The sequence below is a fragment of the Chiloscyllium plagiosum genome, chromosome 17, assembly GCF_004010195.1.
Source record: "Chiloscyllium plagiosum isolate BGI_BamShark_2017 chromosome 17, ASM401019v2, whole genome shotgun sequence".
Taxonomy (NCBI): Eukaryota; Metazoa; Chordata; class Chondrichthyes; order Orectolobiformes; family Hemiscylliidae; genus Chiloscyllium; species Chiloscyllium plagiosum.
The window spans coordinates 46,229,412-46,255,463 of record NC_057726.1 but is presented as its reverse complement, the minus strand read 5'-3'; the positions used below and the strand labels follow the sequence as shown (position 1 = coordinate 46,255,463).

At 37.0% G+C, this 26,052-nt stretch overlaps 1 protein-coding gene across 9 annotated transcripts in view; it reads right to left on the bottom strand.

Moving 5' to 3' along the window:
• The window catches only part of fto (FTO alpha-ketoglutarate dependent dioxygenase), a 416,196-nt gene that overhangs the window by 250,760 nt on the left and 139,384 nt on the right, over window positions 1-26,052 (bottom strand). For all 9 annotated transcript variants that reach the window (XM_043706996.1, XM_043706995.1, XM_043706999.1 and 6 more), the window contains one exon: window positions 16,869-16,988. In XM_043706996.1, coding sequence (XP_043562931.1) covers window positions 16,869-16,988 — 120 coding nt within the window. The remainder of the gene's footprint in view (window positions 1-16,868; window positions 16,989-26,052) is intronic.

The following is a 26,052-nucleotide window of genomic DNA, read 5'->3' as shown; positions in this document are numbered from 1 at the left end:
TAATAAATCTGGCTGCACTGTATCCAAAAGTTCTGAAAATAAATTTAAAAAACTGACCTGAAGTTGAAAGAGAAAACATTTGAGAGGTAGTGTAACACATTGGAGCACTGATAGCTTGTGCCGCTAAGTTATAAAATCCAATTTCTAAACACAATGTAATCTCAGTTTTGGCATACAGCAGAGACCAGGACCTGAATCTTAAGATCTGGGTTGGAATCCAATTTCTCACCCATATCAAATAAGAAACAGCGTACTTAAGAATATATTTTGGGGTAAACGTCCAAACCAGGAAACTCCCCAGTGTAGTAGTGTAGACAGGTCCAGGAGTTCTCACAACCAGAAGCGAGGCAGATTGGTGCTGAAACCTTTTTCAACAGTAAGTGCTGTTTTCTCTAATTTCAATGTCCTTAACTCACTTTACCAGCTGGTGTCAGATCATAAGTATGTAAGGTGTGTGAAGGGGAAGATGGTCATTTGGGTAAATGGGGGATACTTTGGCAGATAGGTGGTGTAAAGTTGGTAAGTAGGTGAGGAACACCAATGCGTGGTGTAGATTAGAAGGTTGGAGGGTTTGGAACTGACAGCAAAGTGGTTAAGTGCTTATTGTAGCAAATGGAGTCAACTAAGGCCAAGATGGAAGAGAGTTGGTGGGGACAGAGTCAGTGAACGTATGTGCATGCATGTATATACATGTGTCTGTCACAGTGCCAAATCAGGGCATGTCTGGGGGCATTTCCGTTCTCATGGGATTGGTTTGGCCAAAAGGGACTTCTCACGTCAGATCCAGTGGGTTGGTGGGAGAATCACAGATGAGGTGGTTTTCTGGGGTAGTGGGTGGATACACAGATCAGGTCAGGGGGCTATTGCTTCTGTGAGGGTCAGAGAGATAGGGGAAGCTAAGGTATAAGAGTGTCAAGTCAGAGTGGGATGGTTTGGGGGGATACAATTATCCACCTGAGACCAGTGGGAGTTCAATTTTATACCTAGTCAGGAGATAGAGAAGATTTTAATTCCTCTTGCCTTTCCTGGCTGGATTTTCTCTTAATTTTGTTCCCAATTATTATTGTATATGTACATTTTATGTGTATATTTTACCTAGTTATTACTTGCACGTATCTATTTCACCTGCCTTGCTTTAAAACCTGCAATCCCCTCAATGTTGTTTCTCTTTTACAGCTTTAACAAAAAGACAGTCAAGGGCATTCTACCTGAATGCACTCAGCATTCGCAACTGTTATGGACCAGGTTAGACCCTCTCAAAATATTTTAAGAAGACAGCTCACATCCTATTTTTTTCTTATTTTAAAGACAAATGTGAAGTGGGTGTTCAAGTTTGGTCCAACTGGTCAACCCACTCGGCTGTAAGCAAAACAGAATTTATTTAAGGTGAAACACAAACAAAAGAAAGTGGAATTTAGAATAACTTAACTATGGGACACCTTAACCGACTCAATAGATTAACGACTACTAATTAACTAAAAAAGTCAGAGGAATTCTTTACTGAAACTTCTAACTCCCCTGGATTCATATATCTTGTGACTGTTACAGCTACAACAAACTAGAAAAAATCTGAACTGGGAGAACTGGCCACTCTCCTTCTATTGTTAAACTGGACTCCTCGATACCTCTGCCTTTACGACCTCTCTTCAAGAAAACCTTTTCAGAGTGACAGAATCATCACACAACAAAATAGATGATCTGTAGGCACAAATAGAGGTGAATGGTTACAAATGTAATTGCTATTACAGGAACGTGGTACATTGTAATCAGGACTGGGACTGAATGTTCAAGGATATTTCAAGATTAGGAAGACCAGATGAAAAGGAAAATGTGGTGCATTTGCATAGATATCACGAGAAGGGACCAATACATTAGCAAGGGAGAATCTCAGACTGAAGAACAATATGTGGAATCTATTTGAGTGGAACTGAGAAACAGCAAGGGAAAGCAGACATTGTTGGTCAAAAAAAACTCTAACCAAAATGTTAATGATAGTATAGGACATGGTATAACTCAGGCAATGAGAGAAACACAGTAATCGTGGATGACTTCAATCTACAAATATTGTGAGTAAATCAATTGAGCATTAAGGCTGTGAAAACATATTTCTGGAGTGACCTAGAATTTTTCTTTACAGCAACAAGTTGAAGAACTGGCTGGAGGACAGGCTATTTTGAAATCAATAACGAAAAATGATGGATTAATAATATTGTTCTTAAAATAACCTTTATGGATGAGTGATCACATTAAAGATTGTCCATTGCCTATTTAAAGAATAATTGCATATCTCACTGGAACTGTACATTCCTTCAAGTTGTAAAAATTTTAACAAGTTAGTCAACCGCGGTTGACTAGGGAACATAAAGATTGTTTAAGATTGAAAGAAAAGACTTAGACAATGGACAGAATATAAGGTTTGGGAAGTTTTAGAATACAGCAAAGGAGGATCATGAAACTGCTAAGAAAGAATAGATTATAAATGTAATCTAGTAGAAACATAAAAATGACCATGAAAGCTTCTACAGGTAAATACAAAGAAAATGTCTTGCAAAAGTGGAAGTGCATCTATTAAAAGCAGAGGCAGGAAATTACACAACAGAGAATAAAGAAATGGCAGAGAAGCTAAATGATTACTTTGTTTCAGTCTTTTCTGAGAAAGAATAGGAAATTTCCAAGAATTCGAGATCCAAGTAACTAATGTTATGCACTAGGTCAAACCACTCAAAACATTCTTAAGCAGGCAGCCCACACCATAACTTTGCAATTTGTTTCAGTAAGTGTACAGTGAAAATTACCCGGATTACGTTAGCGTGGTTGACTACCAAGTTTAAAACAGACAAAAACAAATTCACAAAATTACACAATGAAACACGAAGAACAGAGTAAAGAAGCCCTACAGAACTCAGTCTATCCAAACTAGACTTAAGTGTGCGGTTCCAAATATACACAACAGCCCCAATAAGCAAACCTCTTTAAAACACAATATAAAAAAGGGTCAGATGCTGACAGGTTGAAGTTAGAAGGATAGGAGAGAGAGTTTCCATGCAGCTTACTGTTGAACTCCCAACTAATTACCCAGAGTGAGGTAGTTAGGTTGACTACCAGGTTTTAAAACAGACAAAAACTTATTCACAAGATTACCCAATGAAACACAAGGAACCGTCCCAATAAGCAGACCCTCTTGAAGTCTATCCATCTAGACTTAATTATGATGTTCCGAATATACACAACAGTCCCAATAAGCAGACCCTCTTGAAAAACAGTGTAAAAAATGGAACAGATGCTTACGGGTTAAAGTTAGAAGGGCAGAAAGAGACAGCCTGTTCACACAGTCCACTGCTGAACTCCCAACCAGTTCTGGACTGAACGAAACTGCTCGGCTAGAAAGCTGACCACTCCCCTTTCATTCTACAGGTCGCTTCTAAACATGATCACTTTGGTCTCAAGTCTCATCTGTTTACATATAAACAAAAAGCCTCTCAAAATCCTTTTCATCTCTGTACCAAACCAGTCTGATCGGAGCCCAGCCTGGTTTATGACCCCTCTGAAAAAAAATCAAGGACAGAGTATCCTTGAGCCAAGGAACAGCTTTGAGAAAAAAAAAGGACTAGTATTGTGACACAAAGGAAAATGAAAAGTCGAAGGAAATTAATATTATGAAGGTAGTTCTGGATAAATTAATGGGCCAGTAAGCTAATCAGTCACTGAGGCTGGATAATTACATCCTAGTGTGTTAAGGGAGGTGGCAAAAGAGGTAACCATGCATTGGTATCATCTTTCACATTTCCACAGAATCCTGGGCAGCAGAGAGGAAGCTTACAAAAATCAGTCCACTATTTAAGAAAGGGGAAAAGCAACAGTGATACAACTGACAGCCTTACATCAGTAGGAGGAAAAATCCTAGATTCTGTCATAAAGGATGTAATAAATGGACACTTGGATAAAAATGGTCTGACTGGGTAGCATGGATTTGCAAATGGAGAATCATGTTTGATGATGTTGAAGCTTTTTGAGGACGTTACTAACAAAATTGATGAGGGGGAGCTGATGGATGTACAATATTTGGATTTCTGTACAGTTCCTGGAAAGGCCCCCCATGAATGTTGGTTAGCAAGATTAAAGCATATGGTATAGGAGACAATGTATTGATGTAGATTAATAATTGATTAAGAAACAGAAAACAGACAGTACAAAAAATGTCAAACTCTTTCCTCGCTACATTAGTTCTGAGAGAGGGTCACTGAACCCGAAACATCAACCCCGATTTCTCTCCATGGATGCTGCCAGACCTCCAGCAATTTGTTTCTGTACAAAAAGAAAGGGGTCATTCTTACGTTAGCAATTTGGGTTTAGTTGGTCACAGCAAGAACAAATACTTGGGCTCCAGTTGTTCACAATATATTGTATACCTCAATGATTTGGTAGGAAACCAAATATAATACTTCCAAATTTGCAGTGGTACAAAGCTGGGCAGGAAACTGTATTATAAGGAAGATACAATAAAATATTTCTAAGAGGATGTGAACAGGCTTCATGATTGGGCAAGAACATGGCAGTTGGGAGTATAAATGTGAGTTTATCCACTTTAGTAGAAGAACAAATGTGCAAAGTATTTCTTAAATAGTGAGAGGTTGGAATGTGTAGATGAGCAAAGGCATTTGGATGCCCTTGTCAATAAGTCACTGACAACTAACAGGCAGGTGCAGCAAGTATTAGGAAATATAATGGAATTTTAGAATTTATTGTAGCAGGATTTAAGTTCAGGAGTAGTGAAGTCTTATTTCAATCGTACAGGAACTTGGTACTAAGGAGCCTGAGTAGACAGTGACCACCCTTAATGCTATTGTCACACATTAGTGTAAAAACCTATGTTAATGTATACCGAGGCATTTATTTATTGACTGTTTTAAAAAGACATTAAACAGCAAAAAGAGTCATGTTGGCTGCTACAGTAGCCTTCCAGAAAATTTTCAGCCACCAAAAACAAGCCAGACGTGTACACTTCATGTACCTCTTGATGGGTCAGGAATGCTAAAAAGTGTGTTATAATTTGTCACAGAAATAAAAAGGATTCCAAAAAAGATTATAATATAATTACTGGTTACACTTATCCTGTAAGATGTCTTCATGACGTTCCACTTACATTCTGAAATGTGCTATAAACAGTCAGTTATCAGCAATGCAAGCAATTGTCTAAATGCTAATTGCCCCAAACAGGGAGGCTTAGTCACATTGAATCCCAGTATACAGAATCTTTGGCCAGAAGCGCCGACTGGATGATGCATCTCAGCCTCCTTTGGACCTCCCCAGTGTCATAGACGCCAGTCTCCAGGTAATTTGAATCACTCCATATGATATCAACAAACAGCTGAAGGCACTGGATACTTCAAAGGCTATTCCGACGATAGTACTTGAGAGATGTGCTCAGAATGTGGCTTACCTCGAGCCAAGCTATTCTAGTCCAGCTACAACACTGGGCATCCACCCAACCTTGTGGAAAGTTGCCCAGGATATGTCCTGTACACAAAATGCAGGACAAGTCCAAATGGTCAAATACTGCCTTCAGTCTACTCTCAATTATCAGTCAAGTGATGGAAAGGGTTATCAACAATGCCATCAAGCAGCACCAACACAGAAATAACCTGCTCAAGTTGGCTCAGTGGTTAGCACTGCTGCATCACAGCACTAGGAACCCATGTTTGATTCCAGCCTCGGGTGACTGTGTGGAGTTTGTGCATTGTCCCCTTGTCCACGTGGGTTTCCTCCTAGTGGTCCCGTTTTCTCCCACAATTCAAATATGTGCAGGTTAGGTGGATTGGCCTTGGAAAATTGCCCCATGTGTCCAAGGATTTGCAGGCTAGGTAAATTAGACATGGTAAATGTTTGGTTAAAGGGATAGAGTGTTGAGGCGGTTCTAGATGGGATGCTCTTCAGAGGGTTGGTTGACTCAATGGGTTAAATGGCTTCTTTCTCCACTGCGAGGGATTCTATGATTCACAGGTCTCTTGGACTTGCGTCAATCTATTATCAGGTGATCATGGCAGTGGTTTTAGGTCAGTATTTGTCCTCAAGACCAGGGAAATTGTGAAACAGTAATTACATATATACACACAGAAACATATGAATTAGGACCAAAAGGTGTACATTCACTCAAGATCATTTTGTCATTTGATAAAAACATGAGTGATCTGACTGCAGTCTGAACTTTACTTTCCTGCCTAACTCTACACCCTTGACTCCATTGTTAGTCAACAATTAAAAATATTCAATTCACCTGTCTCTGTTGTTCCCTGAGGAAGAGAATTCCACAGTATCATGACCTCATGGAAAGTTTCTCATTTGTCTTAAATGGGAGATCCCTTTGTGCAGAATTATCCATTGTCTTGAACAGCAGACAAAAGCAAGAAAGTTGAGAACACACACCAATATTGGAAAAAACTGATATTTCATGTTAAGAAAAAAAATTCCTAATTTCCATGTAGGGTTTAAATAGAAAGCTCCGACCCTTATGAATGAGCAGAAATTACTTAGCTTCCATGCGATTTGTACCTCATTATTATCACCCTATTTCTTTGCAGCTCACATTCTTCCTATTTTCCTTAGAACCAAATGGGGCCAGTTTTGAATGAAGATCAGTGTGGTAACCTGGCAGCAGCTATTCTGGGCCTTCAGTCAATCAATCAAGGGACTTGCCTAATCTCAGTCTGGGGAGCAAGCCTCAGTCAGTCCTTCAGGTCAAGTGCAACCTCTCCGGAGATCACAGATAAGCCAGTCAGAGTACTGTGCATACACCCATCCAGGCAGTGGGCCAATTTTTCGTCCAATGAGACCGAAGGAGGAACTGAGTATGACAGATCAAAGTGTAGTTAGTGGCAAGCGCATGAGCAGGAGAGGAGATAATGTATCCCAGTGAGCCAGTAGGAAGCGTAGAAGATAGGACAAGCTAGTAGCTTGGAAGGATGAAGAGGGTGAGAGCTTTTGAGCGACGTTACGAGTGCCAGAAAGACCAGTTGCATAATTAATGAGCCAGTGATTGAGTGAGAAAAGCCAGTTTAGGCCATGGCAAATCTCACTAAGAAACCGCCAAAAAATGGGAAAATTCAGTCTTCCATTCTAGTCTCTCTAATAAGTGGAAACATCCTCACAGCATATGCCTCCGATTCTTCTAGACTCAAATTTCCTTAAGACAGATGTTAAGCTAACTGCCTGTAGTTTCCTGCTTTCACTCTAAGCCCTTGAATACGGAAGTTACATTTGCTATGTTTCAACCTAATGGGACCTTTCCAAAACCTGAAGTACATGGGAAAAGCAAAACCAATGCACCTATTATTACAGCAGCCACTTCTTTTAAACCCTAAGGATGAAATCCATCAAGATGTGGGGACTTGCAAAGTTTTAGTTCCAATAATTTTCTCAGTATTCTTTTCCACAGAGTTTTAAGTTCCTCCATCTCTTATTAATAATTATTGTTGGGGTGTTATGTATATCCTTAACAATGAAATAGATGAAAATAACCAATGTTCACATCACTTATCACTTCCTTTTTAAATATATATAGAAATTCTTACTATTCCTTTGCCCTCATAATCTAATTTTTCTTTTTTTTTTAATTGTTTTTAGTTTTTTTTGCTGCTTTTGAATTTTACTCCAATTTCTTATCTGCCACTACTTTTCACCAAATCACCAATTTTATTATATATTCAGCTTCCTTCTTTAGCCATGGATGGTCGACCCTCTTCATAGAGTCTTGCCTTCTCACGGAAACATGCTCTTAAAAGCCCAGATATATTTGATTCAACAAGGAATAACTTCTATAAAAGGATCTTTATAGTATGACAAACACCATAACATCGGAAGTTATTGTGTGCTAAATGATTTCTAATCAATTGCAACCTGCAGGAACTTCAACAGCCAACCCTGTGCTGAAGAACAAAATCACTGATTGCAACTTTTAGATTCCCCATTTAACTCCACATTAAAGAACATATGATCATTTCAGTCTTGTTGGGTCCTTTTTGTTAAATAAACATTTGTTTATGTTAATGGCACAATTATGACAACTATCTCACAAGCCATACAAAATCCAACTGTCAAACACCAATACATTGGTATTAGTGGATAGTAAGTAATCGTAGGAGCTAAAGGAATCTTGTCATTTTAACTAAGTATCCTAACTCTGTCCCTCACAGAGTCAGTGCTACTGCTTTCCTCCACTAGTTCTTAAAATGTGATTCAAAGAAAAACAGAAACAAAAAAGAAATTGTGGAATATGTTGGAGGCATACGGAGGACAGATTTTCAAAATCCCACCCAAGCATAAAAATGATGCCATGGGGTCATTATAGAAAACAGTTGGTTTTCACTGTTCCATCATTTGAAAACCAGACTATTTCTAGATTAGGCTGTTGATCCAGAACACCAGTTTTAGAGCCAATCCACAGCATTGGTTTGTTTCTAGTCAGTCTTTACAAAACTAGTTTTATCGTTGATCTATAGTGCTAGTTTTACACTAGATCCATAGAACTGGTTTTATAGTCAATCTAAAGTGCTGGATTTACAATTAATCCACCGTGCTGGTTCTACAGTTGATCTAAAATGGTGGTTTTACAGTGGATCCATTATGCTGGTTTTATAATGGATCCACAATATTGGTTTTACATCAGATCCACAATGCTGGTTTTACAATGGATCTACAGTTCTGCTTTTATGATGAATCGACAGCACCAGTTTTACACTCAAGCCAAAGAACCTATTTTACAACCAGACCCACAGCACCAGCTTTACAGTCAATCCACAGCATGTGTTTTACAGTCAATACACAGTGTCAGGTTCACAGTCGATCCCACAGTGCCAGTTTTGCAGTGATTCCATGACACTGACAGTCAACTCCACATTGTGAAGCAGCAGCAGGGAAGCCTCAACAATCACTTGGGGGTCTCCATTTCTATTATGGCATATTAAAATGCAAGTAAATGTGACATTTATGAATAATCAATTCAACTGAAAAAAATGAGTGTACCATGGAATTTTACTTCATTGAAGTGTGCCTTGATTCTGAAAAAGTTGGGAACCTCTAGTCTACAGTACTATTTTTACAACCACAGTTTTGGTTTTAACAGCTGATCTACAGCATCAAATTTGTGACTGGGTAGCCAGTTGAAAACCTGTATTATGTTAATAGATGAAATCAATTTATTCTATGTGATAATTAAGTTTATATCAGCATCATTGGTAAAGGTGTTATATTTTGCAACAGCCATTTCCTTTTTTTACTCACAGAATATGTGTGCCTCTAGAAAGGTTAATATAAGTACAAAGTCTGAAAAAGATGCATTAGACAGTGTGTGTTTATGGACCAATAGGTCAAGTAGAAAGGCCAAAGCGCTTCACCTGAAGCAATATTTCATTGACTACCTCTCCATCTTTCCTTCGCGTCCATTCTTGCAACATGATAAGCATCAAGCTCTGAGGTAGTCATCTACAACAATGTCTTCCCTGCATGACATTTCCTGTTTCAAGCGTTTGGTTTGCTTATCCGCATCTCTAGCAGTCTTTTTTAAACTAGGCTCATCATCAGAAAAGCACGGGGCACACTGCATCCTTGCTCATGATAAGAAAAAAATTGGCTTGAAAGTTGGCTGTGATTCTGATCTCACTGTTACCTTTTCTTGTGTTCAGTGATTACACTATTAGAGGGATTTGTACTTTTCAAAACCTCACACAAAATCTTTTTAATTTAATACAGATAAAGACAACATTACTGTTTCTATTTAGACAGAGTACAATTTACCTTTTCATTTAAAGCTAATTATTAGACAGTTTGAAAATCCTTTAAAAATACAAAAGAATATTTTCTTTTCAACATATCAGGAAAGGGCTTACACAGAAAAGTATTAGTGCCAAAATTTAAATGGCAACAAGAAAACCCATATCAGTTTTTCCACTAGTACAAGAGTACTGCTTTGTGTCTACCCAACATTTCTGGCACAGTGGGAAAACCTGGTCAATCTCATATTCTTCCCTGGGACCTATCCAAAGTGCCAACAGTAGCTAAGCTGGATATTAATACACCCTCAACCATGAAATGCTGCCAGATATATAAGGGCTGAACCATTTTAATCAGTACATTCCCATCAAGCTCAATGTCAATGCAAACATTTTAAATGACATTATTTTTGGTAATGATTTGTCAATCTAATTTGGCATGCAATGTATCTCTGAGTCATAACAGTTAACCATTATAGTTTTGACTCCATATTCTTTGTGACCTCACAATATGGCTATTAACCAGAAAATTAAACAATAGAAGTCAGCTGCATGCAATAGTTTACTCTGATGTCTTTACAGATATTGTCATCAATCCATTCTCAGTGGACAAGTACTCAACACCCCTGTGTGGAGATCCAAAATTGCAGACTACAATAGTTTAAGGAGACAAGTATTTACTTTCATATTTTTATTAATAGAGATGTGTTTGAAATGATATTTCCACATCTCGCCTTCTTTATTCATTTCCATAAATTGCATCTTCCTGACTGAACCGAGAAACAATGCACAGAAGCTCTGCTAATTTTTATTTGACTGCAAAGAAGACCAATAACAATGAAGAAGTAACTTGTATTCATCAAAAATCTCAATGTAAATTAAACTAAATATACCCATATTTATTATGTCATACATATGAAAAATGGAACTGAAAATCAAAACTTTTTCTTCTGTGGACAAGTGTTAACAGGTCTTCAGGACAAAGTGGTGGAATAGGCAAATGCATTTCAACACTAAATATTTAAAGATGGTAAAAATTAATTTTTTTAGTAAACAAGCTTTTGCTCATTACAATCAAAAATATTTAAATTGGATTTCATTTTTTTAAACAGACACAGAAGTTGTTTTTAGGCTCTGTGGATTTTATACATTTTGAAGCTGATACGAATTTTAGTTGCCTTCAGGATTGCATGATTTCAGACCCTGGGAGACAGGCTGCTATCCAATGCATCTAGGAACAGCAATAGCAAGTCTCAATCATCTCACAAGAGATTCTTGGCTTTTTATGTTACCTCTTTTACTCAGAAAGCAAAGCTTGTATAGGTTCTTTTGAAAAGTAACTGTATCTTTGAACGGTGTTGACTGCTATCTTAATCTCACACCTGATAATGCTTCAATCTCAGATGCCTTTTATGAAACACAAACATTTACTTAACCTTCATCTTTCAATAAATGCAGCATTCATCTAATAGCTCATCATTTCATAGGGTAATATTTTGCAAAAATGCTTGATGCTTTATCTGGATGTCATTTTAATGGAAGGTTCAACATTTACATCACAACAGTGAAAACTGTGGGGGGAAACTGTCCACAGGGAGATAAAATGCCAGGAATAAATAGTGCCATTAGAATATGGTAAATATAAAAGATCTACTCTTGACTTGTGCTTTCAAGAACCATGGCACCTTGAAATTAGAAATTTAATGATAATTTTCACCCAAACAAATAGTTGAAACCTATCTTCAAAGCACAGGGTTTTTCTCACTATAACCATTCTGCTGCATTTTTTGAGTTAAGTTGATTTGAATATATACATACTGATAACAATGAAATCTGTCCAAAATACCATCAATGCAATGACAATTTTATATTTTAAATTAAAACATTTATTAAAAAGAAAGTTTAAAAATGTTAGTGAAATCTAAACATTATTGAAGAACTGCTTTCATTGTTATTGCTTCAGAAATTTCCTTTTACATTGAGTCTCATAATGTATCATGCACATCTTGACTTGATAAGCTTTGAAATAAAGGCTCCTAATGTTGGGCCCAGAAAATAGCTGCTCTCAATTTTTTGTTTGTTTTCTGCATTTATATTTTCCTTTCAAATTTAAATGTTCATTCTAAATCCTTTTTGAAAGTGATTTAAGGTAATGTAAAAAAAACTTGTCAAAAACAGTAGTCAAAATACATAGTGAAATTTATTTGATATTCTTTCTTCAACTGCACAGAAATGATGAGGCAAATCGAAGAATGTATTTCTGTAGAAATAAAATTAACTTTAGGGAAGGGGTATTGTTGGTAAAAAAAATGGTTTTCACATTATTTAAAATAATATCATGGTATTCTGAAAAGCAGTCAAGATTGACCAATGAAATTCAGAAACTGTCATTAACCCAGGAAGACTATGTAGCATTTCTGCACCATTATCAGGCTCGTCCTATTTGTAAAGTTCACTTACAAAATACTGTTGAAATTCTTATTGATACTTGGTACTATAATTCATCAAATACAATTCTTCAAGATGCTAAGCAATAGAAAACAGGTTTGTGTTCAGCAAAATGTCAAGAAAACTCAGAATTAAAAGGATAAACATGAGACATTGTGTAGGATTGGTAAACCTGGGGTACTGGGCCATTTCTTTCCCAGCATTCCTCAAAAAAATTATTTCTCCCTCCTGAAGGAATCTGAAATTTTTATAAATTGTACAGTGCAGAAAAGCATGTTTTCATATAGAAATAAAATGGCAACTGTTTAGACACATTGAAACCTGTTCATTATCCAATCTTTTAGTATATTAGTCCCTTTATTAACATAGGATTTTGAATATTTTCTATTCATTTGTGCACAACTGATCCCGCTTTATGTCATAATATGATCAGTTTTAGTGAAGTATTGACTTGGTTAAAAGTGCCCCAACGAACCACAATAAATCTGATATTAGATTATATATTAATATCAAAACACATTAAATCATAGTAGGAGCAGTACTTCTTCATACTCACCTGATTTCCAATATTTTTAGAGCTTTCCTTATCTAATTTCTGAGCAAATCCATTCATTTTTCTCTTTCACTTTTAAATATACATAAACCTGTTCAGCTACAGCTGTTTAATATTATACGTGCTGGTTGGCAAAGACCAGCTGCCATCATTGTACTGTTGGGTATGATAATAAGAAGGCTTCATTCTGCAAAACTGACTTTACTAAAGCAATCTACAATACGGCACAAAAATTGTAAGGCGACTGCGACATGTGAAACACGGGTGTATAAATTTGATTGATGATGGCTTTAAAAATTCAGCAAATGTAGGTCAACAAAAGAGATGGTGAACTTTTAAACCTTTCCTGTAGCATAGAAAGAAGAAAAGCATGTAAAGCAGCATGTGGTTATCATACAGCAGCTCGCTGAATTAGCATAATGGCTTCTTCTAATGAATGTGTTTGAAAGCACCAAATGCTTGTGAGAGTGCCAAACCCAATATAAAGCTCTGCACGGGCACTGTACCTTTGCACAAATGTGTCACTTAAAGCTCACATGTCATCTCAATGGTTGTTTGAGAGCATGTCCACAATTCTCATGGCATACAAGGTAAACTATCAAGTGTGGCAGCAAATGTAAGTACACAGCAGTTAATACAATCATTACACCAACCGATGTGGACATGGATATTCTTTAAAGAATCAGTGTCATAAATGGTATATCTTATTTAAAACAGATAACTCTGGTTACCTCTGCAATCGCTTCTCCCTTTATTTTTTAAAAAGAATATTTTTCTTTACAAAATGTTTCTTATCACACCACAAGGTTTGGGAGGAAGTACTCAGACTGACAGTGTGAGTAGGAAGTCCAAGGACATGGGTACCCTTTACAACATTACAGCTAACTCCCTCAACACTGTCGATTACTTAGAGACTCTTCAAACCAGTTATGTCATCATTGTAAACAAGAGTACCATGAAAGTTAGTTTAAAAAAAGAAAAGCAAGTTAGGTTAATGATTCTTGATAGCTTTGATTTTTAAGAATTAAATTTGGCATAAATTTGAACAGAAGGATTATGTAGTGATTCTTTTCAGCAAGGATAATCGACTTCATAATTTGTAAAGTCACGTAACATGGTGTGCATTACATATCCTATAACAATATTGCTTATGTGAATGTATTTTGACAGTATCACTAAACACTGTTTCACTTGCATCATTCTTTTACGATTCTGTTACCTAATTTTACAGGAAATATATATGCATCCCAGAAAAAAAAGAAGCTGATCCGTTTGAAACAATTGTTCATTGAAATGTGATCTCCCTGCTTTTGGAAGGATGTTGTGAAACTTAAAAGGGTTCAGTGAAGATTTACAAGGATGTTGCCAGGGTTGGGGGGAGAGGCTGAATAAGCTGGGGCTGTTTTCTCTGGAGTGTTGGATGTTGAGAGGTGACCTTATAGAGGTTTATAAATTCACGAGGGGCATGAATAGTGTAAATAGACAAGGTCTTCTCCCTGGGTAAGGGAGTTCAGAACTAGATAGCATCGGTTTAGAGTGAGAGGGGTGCATGTATGGAATGAGCTGCCAAAGGAAGTTGTGGAGGTTGGTACAATTACATTTAGAAGGCATCTGGATGGGTATATGAATAGAAAGAGTTTAGAGGAATATGGGCCAAACGTTGACAAATGTGACTAGGTTTATTTAGGATATCTGGTCAGCATGGATGAGTTGGACCAAAGGGTCTGTTTCCATACAGTTCATCTTTATGACTCTATGTTCATCTTTATAATCAGTCATGAACTCCAAGTAAGGGCTGAATAAACTGTGTTTAGAAAAATACAGCAAATGACATGAAGACTTGGAAAAGAAATATGATTTTGTTTTTATATCTGACAGTAATACAATATTAGTGATGAAAATACTATTAATTAATACAAATCAAACAAAATAAGTGCTTTAGATCAAATTATATTGTGTGCAAGACTTTTGCTTATGCAATGTGAACCAAAATTTCAGTAATCACAAAGAAAATGAGTACAAATAGAAATTAAAATATCAACATTAGACTCATGTCTGGTTGCACAGAATTGCTGTAGACAATTCTGTGTATATTAAATAAAGGCTTCATAAACTTAAAAGTGACGAAAACATTAACCTGCTTTATTGTAGGGTGTATATGGTTGTTGCCCTTTAATTCCGCTCTCATTCTTCCCTTGCTCTGGTCCCAATGGCTAAACACTTTCTGTAGCTAAGATGACAGTCAGGCTACTGGCCAAATCTTTGGTTTTGAGCTGGCTAAGTGAAAGAATGTCGCATCAGCCCAGGAATGATACACATTCTCTCTCTTTGCGTTTTTGCGATTAGTTACTCCTTTTTTTTGAAGGAGTTCTCAAGCGCTTCTCCACAGCAGTGCAACTAAAACGAGTCTGTGTGGGACCTGAAATTCTATTCTATCCATCATATTGTGGTGCTCCAAATTATAATGCCACCCCGACAAATCAGTTCTTGACAACACGATGTGTGTGTCAAAAATCAGAATGATTTACTTGCCAGCAGATTAGAGAAGATATCGATAAAATATTTTGAAATTAATTACAAGTTTCCAAAAATGTTAAAATAAATTATAAATGTATCATGATTCACAGTGAAGCACAATAATATACAGACTACCCTAGCACACAGTAATATATGGATATAAACATTGATTGCAGCAGCTATCTATTTTTCTCAAGTATTTCTTTTTCAATCATTTTAAATACTAGCCTATTACCGTTGAAATTAAAATTTTAACAATCTTGAATTAGTTAAATTCCTAAGAATTAAATGTGCAATCCCCATTAAACCTGAATAGAGCCATTTATGATCATTTTTGGAGCTAGATTATTTATGTTACTAGTTTCCCAGAAACCAATGGACATACTTGTGACTGAATCGAGCCAAAATGCACATCCAAATCTCTATAAATTTCTTTTTTTAAACAAGATCTACTTTTGTCAGTCAATTTAATCATTTGATTTATTGCAAAATTTAGGATCACAGTAAATGGACATCCATGTGCAAATGAAAGTGAGGCTATTTTCCAATGATAAGTTACATTGTCCTGTTAAACGCTGTTGATTGCTTTCTTGTTTTCTGGCCATTGCGGCTTCAGTATACTGCTGATGCAATAGTACCCTCTGCTGTTTTAATTCTTAAACTACACTGGCCACTGCAGGTGACTTAAGAATTCAAAATGACTAGCCACGTGCGTGAAGCCACATTCAGAAAAACCTACTCGAGTATCATCTTGTGGTACCAAGGTTTGTTGATTACTTCCAAATGATGATTTTGGGGGGACAAGGTCATTGGGACATTAAGTTCTGACTTAATGAATTAAACAATTGCATGTGCACAGTGCTCTCAATACAGGGACTTCACAGAAGTTGTATGAAACTAAATTTGGACTAAAAGCTAAATTTTAATGAATGTCTTAATGATAAAAAGCAAGATAGGAAGGTACAGGAGTGAGGTGGGGTTGGCAAGGGGAAGAATTCCAGGTCTTGGTAGCTGGAGGAACAGTTACCAATCATGAATAGATTAAAATTAGGAATGCTTGAGGCGCCACAATTCTTGAAGCATATATAGCTTAGAGATTATAGGACTGTAGTAAGTTTAAAGTGATGGGGGAGAAGCCTTAAAAATTGAGCTGTTGAGTAACTAGAAGCCAATATGAGTCTTTGACAACATGAGTAATGGATTAACAGAATGTTGTGCAAGTTAAATTAGGATCATAAATTGGCTTCATCTGAGACATTTTTTTAATCCAAGTTCTTATCCAAGCGCCATCCAAAGAATGTTTATGACACCACTCTATTTCAAAATAGAGTCATATGGCTTTGTATCAATTGCATTTAATAGGGTTCTAGAATGACTTTATTCTTCCATTTTTATATTTAATTCCACGTACAGTGCATTTTCATAGTTTTAACCAAAGAAAGAAACTATAGCTGTCTGTCATTAGTCTGAACCACAGACTGGACATTTAGTTTGAATAAATTAATACAGGAGGGAGTATATTTCCTAACTAACATTCATTATCCATAGCTCAATGCTGGATCAGTAAAATACAATAATTTACATACCATTTGCTCCATCTCTCTCCAAAAGTTCTCCAGCAGAATCATTGGTCCAAACCACCAGTTGCTTGCCTTTGCTGAACGTTTCCCTTGAAACCAGAATTGTCGCAACCACTCAAATTCAACCTATAGCAAGAAATATAGAAAGCTGAGATATCTTATCATTTGGGCACTGTTATGTACAGTATTTGCTTATTTTAGTAAAGATGAATATTATCCATTAACAATAAACAAATTTGCATATTTCTCTCAACATTAGTGTCAATAGCCTACACCTCAATGTCCTACATAGCAAAGACTACAATACTCAGAATACGTTGGAAATATTGTAACATCGAACTAAAATCAGGCCCATCAGTATCTGCGAAGAAGAACACAGATTAACATTTCTAGATTGAGACTCCTGAGGTAATCTGAGAAAGGGTCCAAACCTGAAGCATAAACCAACTGTTTTCATCTTCACAAATGCTGAAAGACACAAGTGCATTTCAAGCATTTTTCTGTTGTAATTTAAGATCTTAAAGCTGATATCATTATTCTTGAGATCCAAGCCTGTTAAGTCATCTCCAATCGTTGATCATTTTGCTAAAATCTGGCTTGTGTGATTAACTCTCGCTTTTTTTTTAGAAAAGGGTATCAGTGGGTATATATCAATGGTGAGTAAATGGATTTGAGGAACCGATCAGACATGATCAAACTGAATGCAAAATAGGCTCAAGGGACTCCTGTTCCTTTGTTCCATCATGGTTATAGTTCCAACTGACCCTCATGAATGCCTGATGTAGCTATTTTCTAATCAACCTGCACAGGAATGCTACTGGAGCGGGCAGGAACACTACCGCTATTCACAGGAGCCCATATAAATGTCTAGTATAACTGTGTTCATCAAATACAAAATAAGATCAGTTCTGGACAACAAATTTATGTGAATATGTAATATCTACACTGTATTTCATGGGGTTTTTTCCTACTATATAATACATGAATTCATGGTTTTGCTGATTACATATCTCGAAACCAAAATGTCACAAATGATTAAATTTTGTCCATGTGAGCCTGCAGTTACAAGTTTAGAAAATAAACTAAAATATCTGATTGCTTTGGAATATAGAGACTGAAAATATCATACAGTAGCTACTGAAGAAATTGAATAGATAATTTCTTTGTGTGTTTACTGAATGTTATGAGCATTATTCTCTATTTGATTTCCACAGAGGACATTCAAACAACAGAAATAAATTGAAATGATTGCTAATTTCTGAATAGTTTCAGAACAAAAAAAAAATCAGAAGCATGAATCTGGTCTTCAAGACAAACTATTCATTGCTGTATATTACACACAGCCCTTGAATATATCAAACGTGCAGGCATTTAATGCTATCTGTCCTGTCCACTGCATTGTTTGAGTTTACATTAAGAATATATTCAAACAAAGAAATGAAATTGGAAACCACAAAATGTGCCTTCTTTTTCTGCAGTTAATGAACAAAAAAATTCACAAGACAATAGCTTCTTATTAACCTGTATTTTATAAATCTTATGCAATCAAACTATCAATATTACTAGAAGAAAAAAATTGCTATGGCAGGCATTCGATGGTCACTTCAGATCCATGCATGAGTCAAAGGAAAATACTGGCAATGACATTTGCGGTTCTGCACGATGGAAGATTGGGTGGGTGAAGGTGGTGGTGAAGATGAGCTTTTGGAGATGAAGTTGGTGTGAACATCTAATCTTTTCTATATCGCATTGTATTTTGGGAATTATTACCTGTGAAAATCTGACTACAGAAACATGGAATTTACATTATATTACTCTGTTTTTCCCAGTTTTGTGTAATATTCAATATAGTAAAAGTATTCAATCATTCTATACCTGACAAAACAATACCGAGTTATAGTTAATACGTTAGCAGAAAGTAATCAAGATTTAAAGATTGATCAATGTGCAGCCAACACAGTCAAACATTAGTCTCAAAACCGGAAACCTCAGTCTCTAAAGATGTTAACACATGATGATCTACAATTATCAGTGGGATGAGAACTGGCTATGCAGGCCAAGACGTAGGCTACCTTCGCTTATTGTATCATGCAGATGCCTGAAAGCTCCACTGTGTTTTGACTGATTGCAGAGAACAGGAGTTCACAGGGCCTTCTGGGATAGAAGGACAAAACAATGACTAATGAAATCACAATAAATAGAGCTTCAAGCAATTCAAATAAAAGTATATTATTATATTAGAAACGGGAATTTCACTGGCAAGATATTCTCTGCTTGCTGACTAAAATTAAAATAACAGACTTCAGAAAAGTTATAGTTCATGGAGTGAAAGGGACAGTAGCAACAGGGATACAAAATTAGCTGATGGATAGGGATAATTAGAAGTAATGGTTAATAGATCCTTTTCAGGTCAGAGGAAGGTTTGTAGTAGAGCTCTCCAGGAATGTATTTTAGGACACTTACATTTCCTGATCGATATTAATGGTCTAGATCTTAGTGTGCAAGGAATAATTTCCAAGTTTGCAGATGATACAAAACTTGAAAGTTTTGTAATTCTGAGAAGGTTTGTGTAACATCCACAATTTTGTCCTGATTATGGATGGAAGGCTATTGATGAAGCAGCTGAACATGGTGAAGAGATGAACCATCTCCTTTTGTGCCACGTGTGACTCCAGTGGAGAGATTTACCCCTAATTCCCATTGCACCCAGTTTTGGTAGGACTTCTTGATGCCTACTCAGTCAAATGTGGCCTTGACATCCAGAGCAGTCAGTATCGCCTTTTGCTCATGGTTAGCCTTTTTTCCCTATTTGAACCAAGATTGCAATGTGGTTTTTAGCTGAGTGGCCATGGTGAATCCAAAGTGGAGCAGGTTCCCTCAAAGCAAATGCTGCTTCTTAGCACAGTTGACCACCACTTCCATCACCTTACTGATGATCAAGTTTGGAGAGAGAGGAGTTTACAATGAAGCAGATGCTGATATGATTAAATTGCTAGTCATAGCTCATCACTTTAAATTTTAAAGAAATGTAAAAATATTCAAAGTTTTGCTAGAACAGCTGCAATGTTTCATACAGCTTGAACTTGCAACAATTTGGGATCTATTTCCAGTTCTATGCAACTTTTATGATATAGAAATAATGCTCTAATCCAAGAAAATGAAGGTAACTTTGAACTGCAGTGTTGTTATGCTCATTTAGATTTGTTGTAAAATATATTTTACATATGTCATTTATTTCCGATCATGGTGGTTCTTTGACAGTGCTAAATATTGCATAAAGAAAACTCAGTACAAAATAACATGATGCAAGCACAGTGGTCAGAGGAGCAGTATAGTTTACTGTAACACTGCAACATTACCTACCTTTTCTACTAATACCCTGCTTCTGCTGTCATTATGGGAGCATGGTTTTTGGAAGAGCAGTAGAATTTAGATAGAAACGTAGAAGAGTATACCCTTCATGACTTCACTACTCTGTGTGCCCGAGTAGAATGTCAAATATTTCATAAGAAAAATCTAATATGTATGGAGAATTTTAATGATGTAACTGAATAGAGCAGCCATCAAACCTCATAAGATGGAATCTTGAAGGGCCCTGAATTATGTGGGCTATGGTGATAAATCTTGAAGAATCATCAACAGTCAAGTGAAGCCTATCTTCACTAACGGCGTTTTCCAGCAGAGTTCCAGGCATTCAGCTGATACTCTCACTTGGTAAAAATGAGATGCATATGAACAGAGATTATTGCTTATTGTTAGTCTCATTAACTGCACATCTCGCCTCATTAATATGTAGTCTCCTATAATCTGAACAGCTACAGAATTCTAGATAGCGAGAACCTTCAACAAAAAAGCCAGAATACCTAGCAACTCCAACTCGCTCCTTATATATTCATCTTGGTTACACAACACCTCAGGGCATGTACCAGGGCACTGTCTGCAATCACCCCATTCATGAATTCTGGCATCTGTCAACTGTCAGCCTCTGGGGACCTTCATGGTACCTCTCTGACCTATTTCTGCACTTTAAAGCTGTACTTCAAGGTGCACTAGCAATTAGCATTGAAATTTTGCCTCAAAGACATTACACACAAAGAGATAGGCACATTCCTTACAGAGTGAACCAAGGTGCATGTATTGGCATTTTCACTTGCCTTGTGAATGCTTCCTCACTATGAGCCTATCTTAAATACTCAGAGCATCCCTGCATGAGCTTGCCTTGCAGCCACTTTCCTCTTCTTCCTCCCCAACCAGAGGTATTAGGGCCACAATACTTTTACCTTGCGTTGCTGTTTAGCACAGAGATAAATCCACAAAATTTATCATAACTGTCAAAAAGCTTTGGTCAGGACAAGGGAGATATGGAATCCCAGCACAATACGTCAAGGGCAGTCAAGAGGCTAGGGTACTGTCAGGCAACCTCACAGGGTAGTCAGGGTCAAGATTCGCTCTTCAAAACAGGTTAAGGTCCAAATGTCAGGCAGCACACCAGTCACCTTGGCTCTTTCTGACCTATGGTGGCCTGTTTGTAGAAGATTTGATCTTGGACGGTGAATTGTTGCACTGTTGTGGAATCACATTATGAATTGTTGGATTAAAAAAACTAACTAGAGAAAACTTAGAAGTTGAGCGTAATCTAATTAGAAATGTAAAAATTATTAGTTGGAGTTTCCATGAGCACTTAAAAAGGATAAGAGAAGCTGTAGTGAATGTTGGTTCTCTCAAAGATATGAATGCACAATTAATAATGGAGAGTAAACAAATGAAGGAGGAATTGAACTGATATTTTGTGTCAGTCTTCACTACAGAAGACATTCGAGAACTAATTGTAAACCAAGACAAAAAGGAGGAAGAAACTTAAAACAAATCAAACAGCAAGGAAAGGGTACAGCAAAGGTTATTAGAGCCAAAGGCTGAAAGTTTCCTGGTCCAGATGGACTTCATCCAATAGTCTTATAAGAATTGGTACCCAGTCGGAAGGGAATTACCCTAGAAGTCCTTACTGTTGATCTAGACCTCATGAAGTCTTTTGGCATCAGATTAAACATGGGCAAACTAACCTCCTGCTGACTACCACATACTGTCTCCTATCAACTGATGAATCAGTCCTCCTTCATGATGAACACCACTTACAGGAAGCACTAAGGTTGGCAAGAGCGAAGAATGTACTCTGGATGGGGACTCAATTTCATCACCAAGAGTGGCTGGGCAGTACCACTACTGACCAAGCTAGTCAAATCCTACAGGGCATAGCTGATAGACTGGATCTACAGTAGGTGCTAAGAGTCATCCTCAACAATCTGCATGATACAGGTGCATCAGTCCTGATAGTATCGGTAAGAGTGGCCACCACGTACTCCTTGCAGAGACAGAGTCTCGTCTTCACATTGGAAATACCTTTGAATGTGTGTCTGGCACTATCATGTGGGCGGCACGGTGGCACAGTGGTTAGCACTGCTGCCTCACAGCGCCAGAGACCCGGGTTCAATTCCCGCCTCAGGCGATTGACTGTGTGGAGTTTGCACATTCTCCCTGTGTCTGCGTGGGTTTCCTCTGGGTGCTCTGGTTTCCTCCCATAGTCCAAAGATGTGCAGGTCAGGTGAATTGGCTATGCTAAATTGGCAGTAGTGTTAGGTAATGGTAATATGTAGGGGTATGGGTGGGCTGCGCTTCGGCGGGTCGGTGTGGACTTGTTGGGCCGAAGGGCCTGTTTCCACACTGTAATGTAATCTAATGTAATCTAATCTAATCATCATTCTAAATGGGACAGACTTCAAACAGATCAAGACTGGGCACCCATAAAGGATCTTGGACCATCAGCAGCAGCAGAATTGTACTCCAACTAAACTGTACTAAATTTTACTACAACTAAATTTTGCATTAAAAATAATCCAGTATACAAACATTACAGCAGCAGTGTTTGGAGGAGCTGTACAATCTGGCACAGAATAATTAATTTCTGTGGTAAAGACATCAAACTGGTTGAAATCTGTTTATACTTGAGAGTGGCATTAGGTTATTTGCAGAAACAGTTTGGAAGCAGGAGCAGTTTAACAACACAGCTGCAAAAAATATGGTTGGCAGCAGGCTAATAGTGACTTGGTTGAAGATTACCGCAGAACTAGCTTTTTATTTCATAGGACATTGTTAGATTGATGGAAAAGTTCATCTGGACACACCCAGGGTTTATTTCACTGAACTTTGGAATTAAGTTTAAACTAGGGGTCTGGTGGTTTTAGGAAATGGAGGCAGCCTGTTAACAGAGTAGGACTGAAATCAATTTGGATTAACAAACTTCTCCTGCAAATCTATAGATTAGGTACACTTGATTTTCCATCATCATTTTCCTGAGTACAGAACATAAATGTAAAACATAATTTTGAAATTAGACATTTTGTTTCATGATGTCAATGTCGTGGGAATTAAGTTAACAAAATGGTCTTGTTATAGAAGGTGCCTGTCCGAATTGCCTTTTATAATACACTGAAAATAACTTTACCGTAAAAGTGAATATTTTACACTAAATTCCAGTTGGAACACTTCCAACTAAACTAGCACTGATGCATACCGTCACAATCTTAACATTTTTAAAATTCATATGATATTTGCCATTACAAAGATTATCAGACTTAATGTTACAAAACATTAGTTATATGGACTATGCATCAGTATTATGGATCAATTATATCAAAACAAAATCATCTTTCCTTATACATCATCACAACTTTCTTTAAATACTGCAATTAAGTTTAGAATATTAGAAGCTATGATGACTCTACAATATGTGGAAGGCACACCTGCAGAAACTGCATTATCATCGTAAAATAAAAGCATGTTGCATAAAGGTCAGGCAACCAGCAGTGCCTATATCAATATGAAGCCATCAAAACAAAGATTGTGTCTGTCATTCACCACCAACTAAAGCACTGATTTCAATTATGCTTCTAGTACCAAGAGGCTCAATGGCATTTCCCCAAAGGAAGTGAAGGAATCCAAACTGTTACAATTCAGTTAGCAAGAAATCCAAATTTTCTGCTTTAAAAGCATGGAATGCACCACAAGATTTTGCATTTTCTTAACAAATTACAAATGGAATTGTATATAAAGGATATGACGATACCATGGCTTTAAGTGGTATATTTTGAGCTCTGTGTTTTTACGAAGAAAGGTCGAGTCAGAGGTGATGAGCACTCAGCTAAAAGCCAATAAAGTAAACAGCTTGTGAGCCCTTGGGATTTGTTTTTTTACAAATTGGAACAATTGAAGCAGCCAAAATGGATAGGGTCAAGCTCCCACAGAACCAGGATTTTAGTTGTAGCTTTCTGCAGTTGCTCGGGTCTTGAAACTGGATATTGACTCTCTTATTTCTCTCTCTGTTACAGCTAAAAGCTGGAGTTCTCTTTCTAAAGCTAGAATTGCAGGTGAGACAATCTATTTTCCTGAATTTCTCTTTTCCAAGGGTGTGTTTATGGGATGTTACTATATTGGAACATCAGTAGTTAATTAATAGCAATTGATATATATAATTTTGTTAAGCATTTTGACAGAGTTACACTTAAGCCAATTCTGTTATTTTCTTTTTATTTTGACTGTATTTTAACAAGTGTAAAACTAACGTGTGTTTTGCTGTAAGTTGTGTAGTTTGATCAATCAAATTCCATCTAGAATGCAATGCTTTACACTTATCTTTAAAATAAGTGAAAGTTAAGGTCTACTCTATCTTCTTAATATATTTTGAAGGGATTTGGACTGGTCCATAAGAAGGACTTAAACACAACAAGGATTATTAGCAATATAATTTATAACACTGTGTGCTATTATTAAGTTTATGCATTCCGTTTACCTCTTATTCCCTCAGCCCCATCAAATACTCTTGTAAGACACATTAATTTTCATAGTTATTACATCTATACGACCACCTATAAGTATGCTACAGCCCTCTGGAGAGTTCTCCCCAGCTGCAGATATTCTCAAAGGTAAACTTTATTCTACCATCTCTTAATTGTGGATGACTCAGTCCCTTATTCTGTATACTTTTCCTGTATTTCCAAGCTAACCTGTTTGGCTTTTGTTTACAATAAGTCACTGCAAGAAACCCATTGTAGTATCCCTCACAAAATTCAAACGGAGACTAGGCCTCATCTGCCTTCCATAAAGTCAAAGTAGTAGTTAGTATTTTACTTTAATTAGAACACAGATTTGTCAAACTGTCATTTACTTTGGCTATCTTCTCAGTAATCTGCAAGCTATGACATCTAAACTGTAACTAACTTTTCCAGCAAACACCCAATGAGTTGAAACTTGGAAAATGTTCTTAAGTTCCAAACATCTTCATGATGATCCAACTTGCTCTGAGCTGTCCTCCATAGAACTATAGAAAAGTCTACAGCACAGAAGCAGACCATTCAGCCTATTGTGACTGCACCCATTAATAAAAAAAAAAGCTAGCTGTCTATTATAATTCCATGTACGAGTACCTGGTAGCTGTACCTTGTAGCTGATAACAATTCATTTTTAGATTCAGTTTATTTTTTAACCAAGTTTAGAGGTTTTGATTCTTCCATCAAATCAGGTAGCAAATCTCAGACACCCGTCACTCCTTGGGTAGAAAAAAATTATTCTGTCTCCGAAAATCCTTCTGACTATCACATTAAAACTGAGCCCCTGGTAATTGACCCCTCCGCAATGGGAAACAGGCCTTCCTGTGTACTCTTTCAACGTCCCTAATATTGTACATCTCCATTAAGTCAACCTTCAGCCACCATAATTAAATGGAACATAAGCCTAGTCAATCCAATATTTCCTGATAGCTGCAATGTTCCAAGCCTTGGTAACATTCTTATTAGTCTCCTCTGTACATTCTCCAGAGCAATTGTGTCCTTCCTGTAACATGTGACCAGAACTGTATTTCAAACCCGACAGATTGTGAGTTTTAAAACACATCTCCCTTCCCTACTCTCACCACCTGCTCATAAACTGATTCTGAATTCATTTTTTTGAAAGATAAAAACTAAAACTAGTGCTATTTCACACATTAGATGGCAGGGCGGGGAAGAGGGGTTAGGGGAGTGAGGGGGAATACTTCATGACACACAGTCTTAATCATTGGAATCCACTTGTCACCATCTATGATGCTATCAATGAGATTAGCAAAATTGGAAAGTAAGCCCGATTGAAAGATTTTGAACAG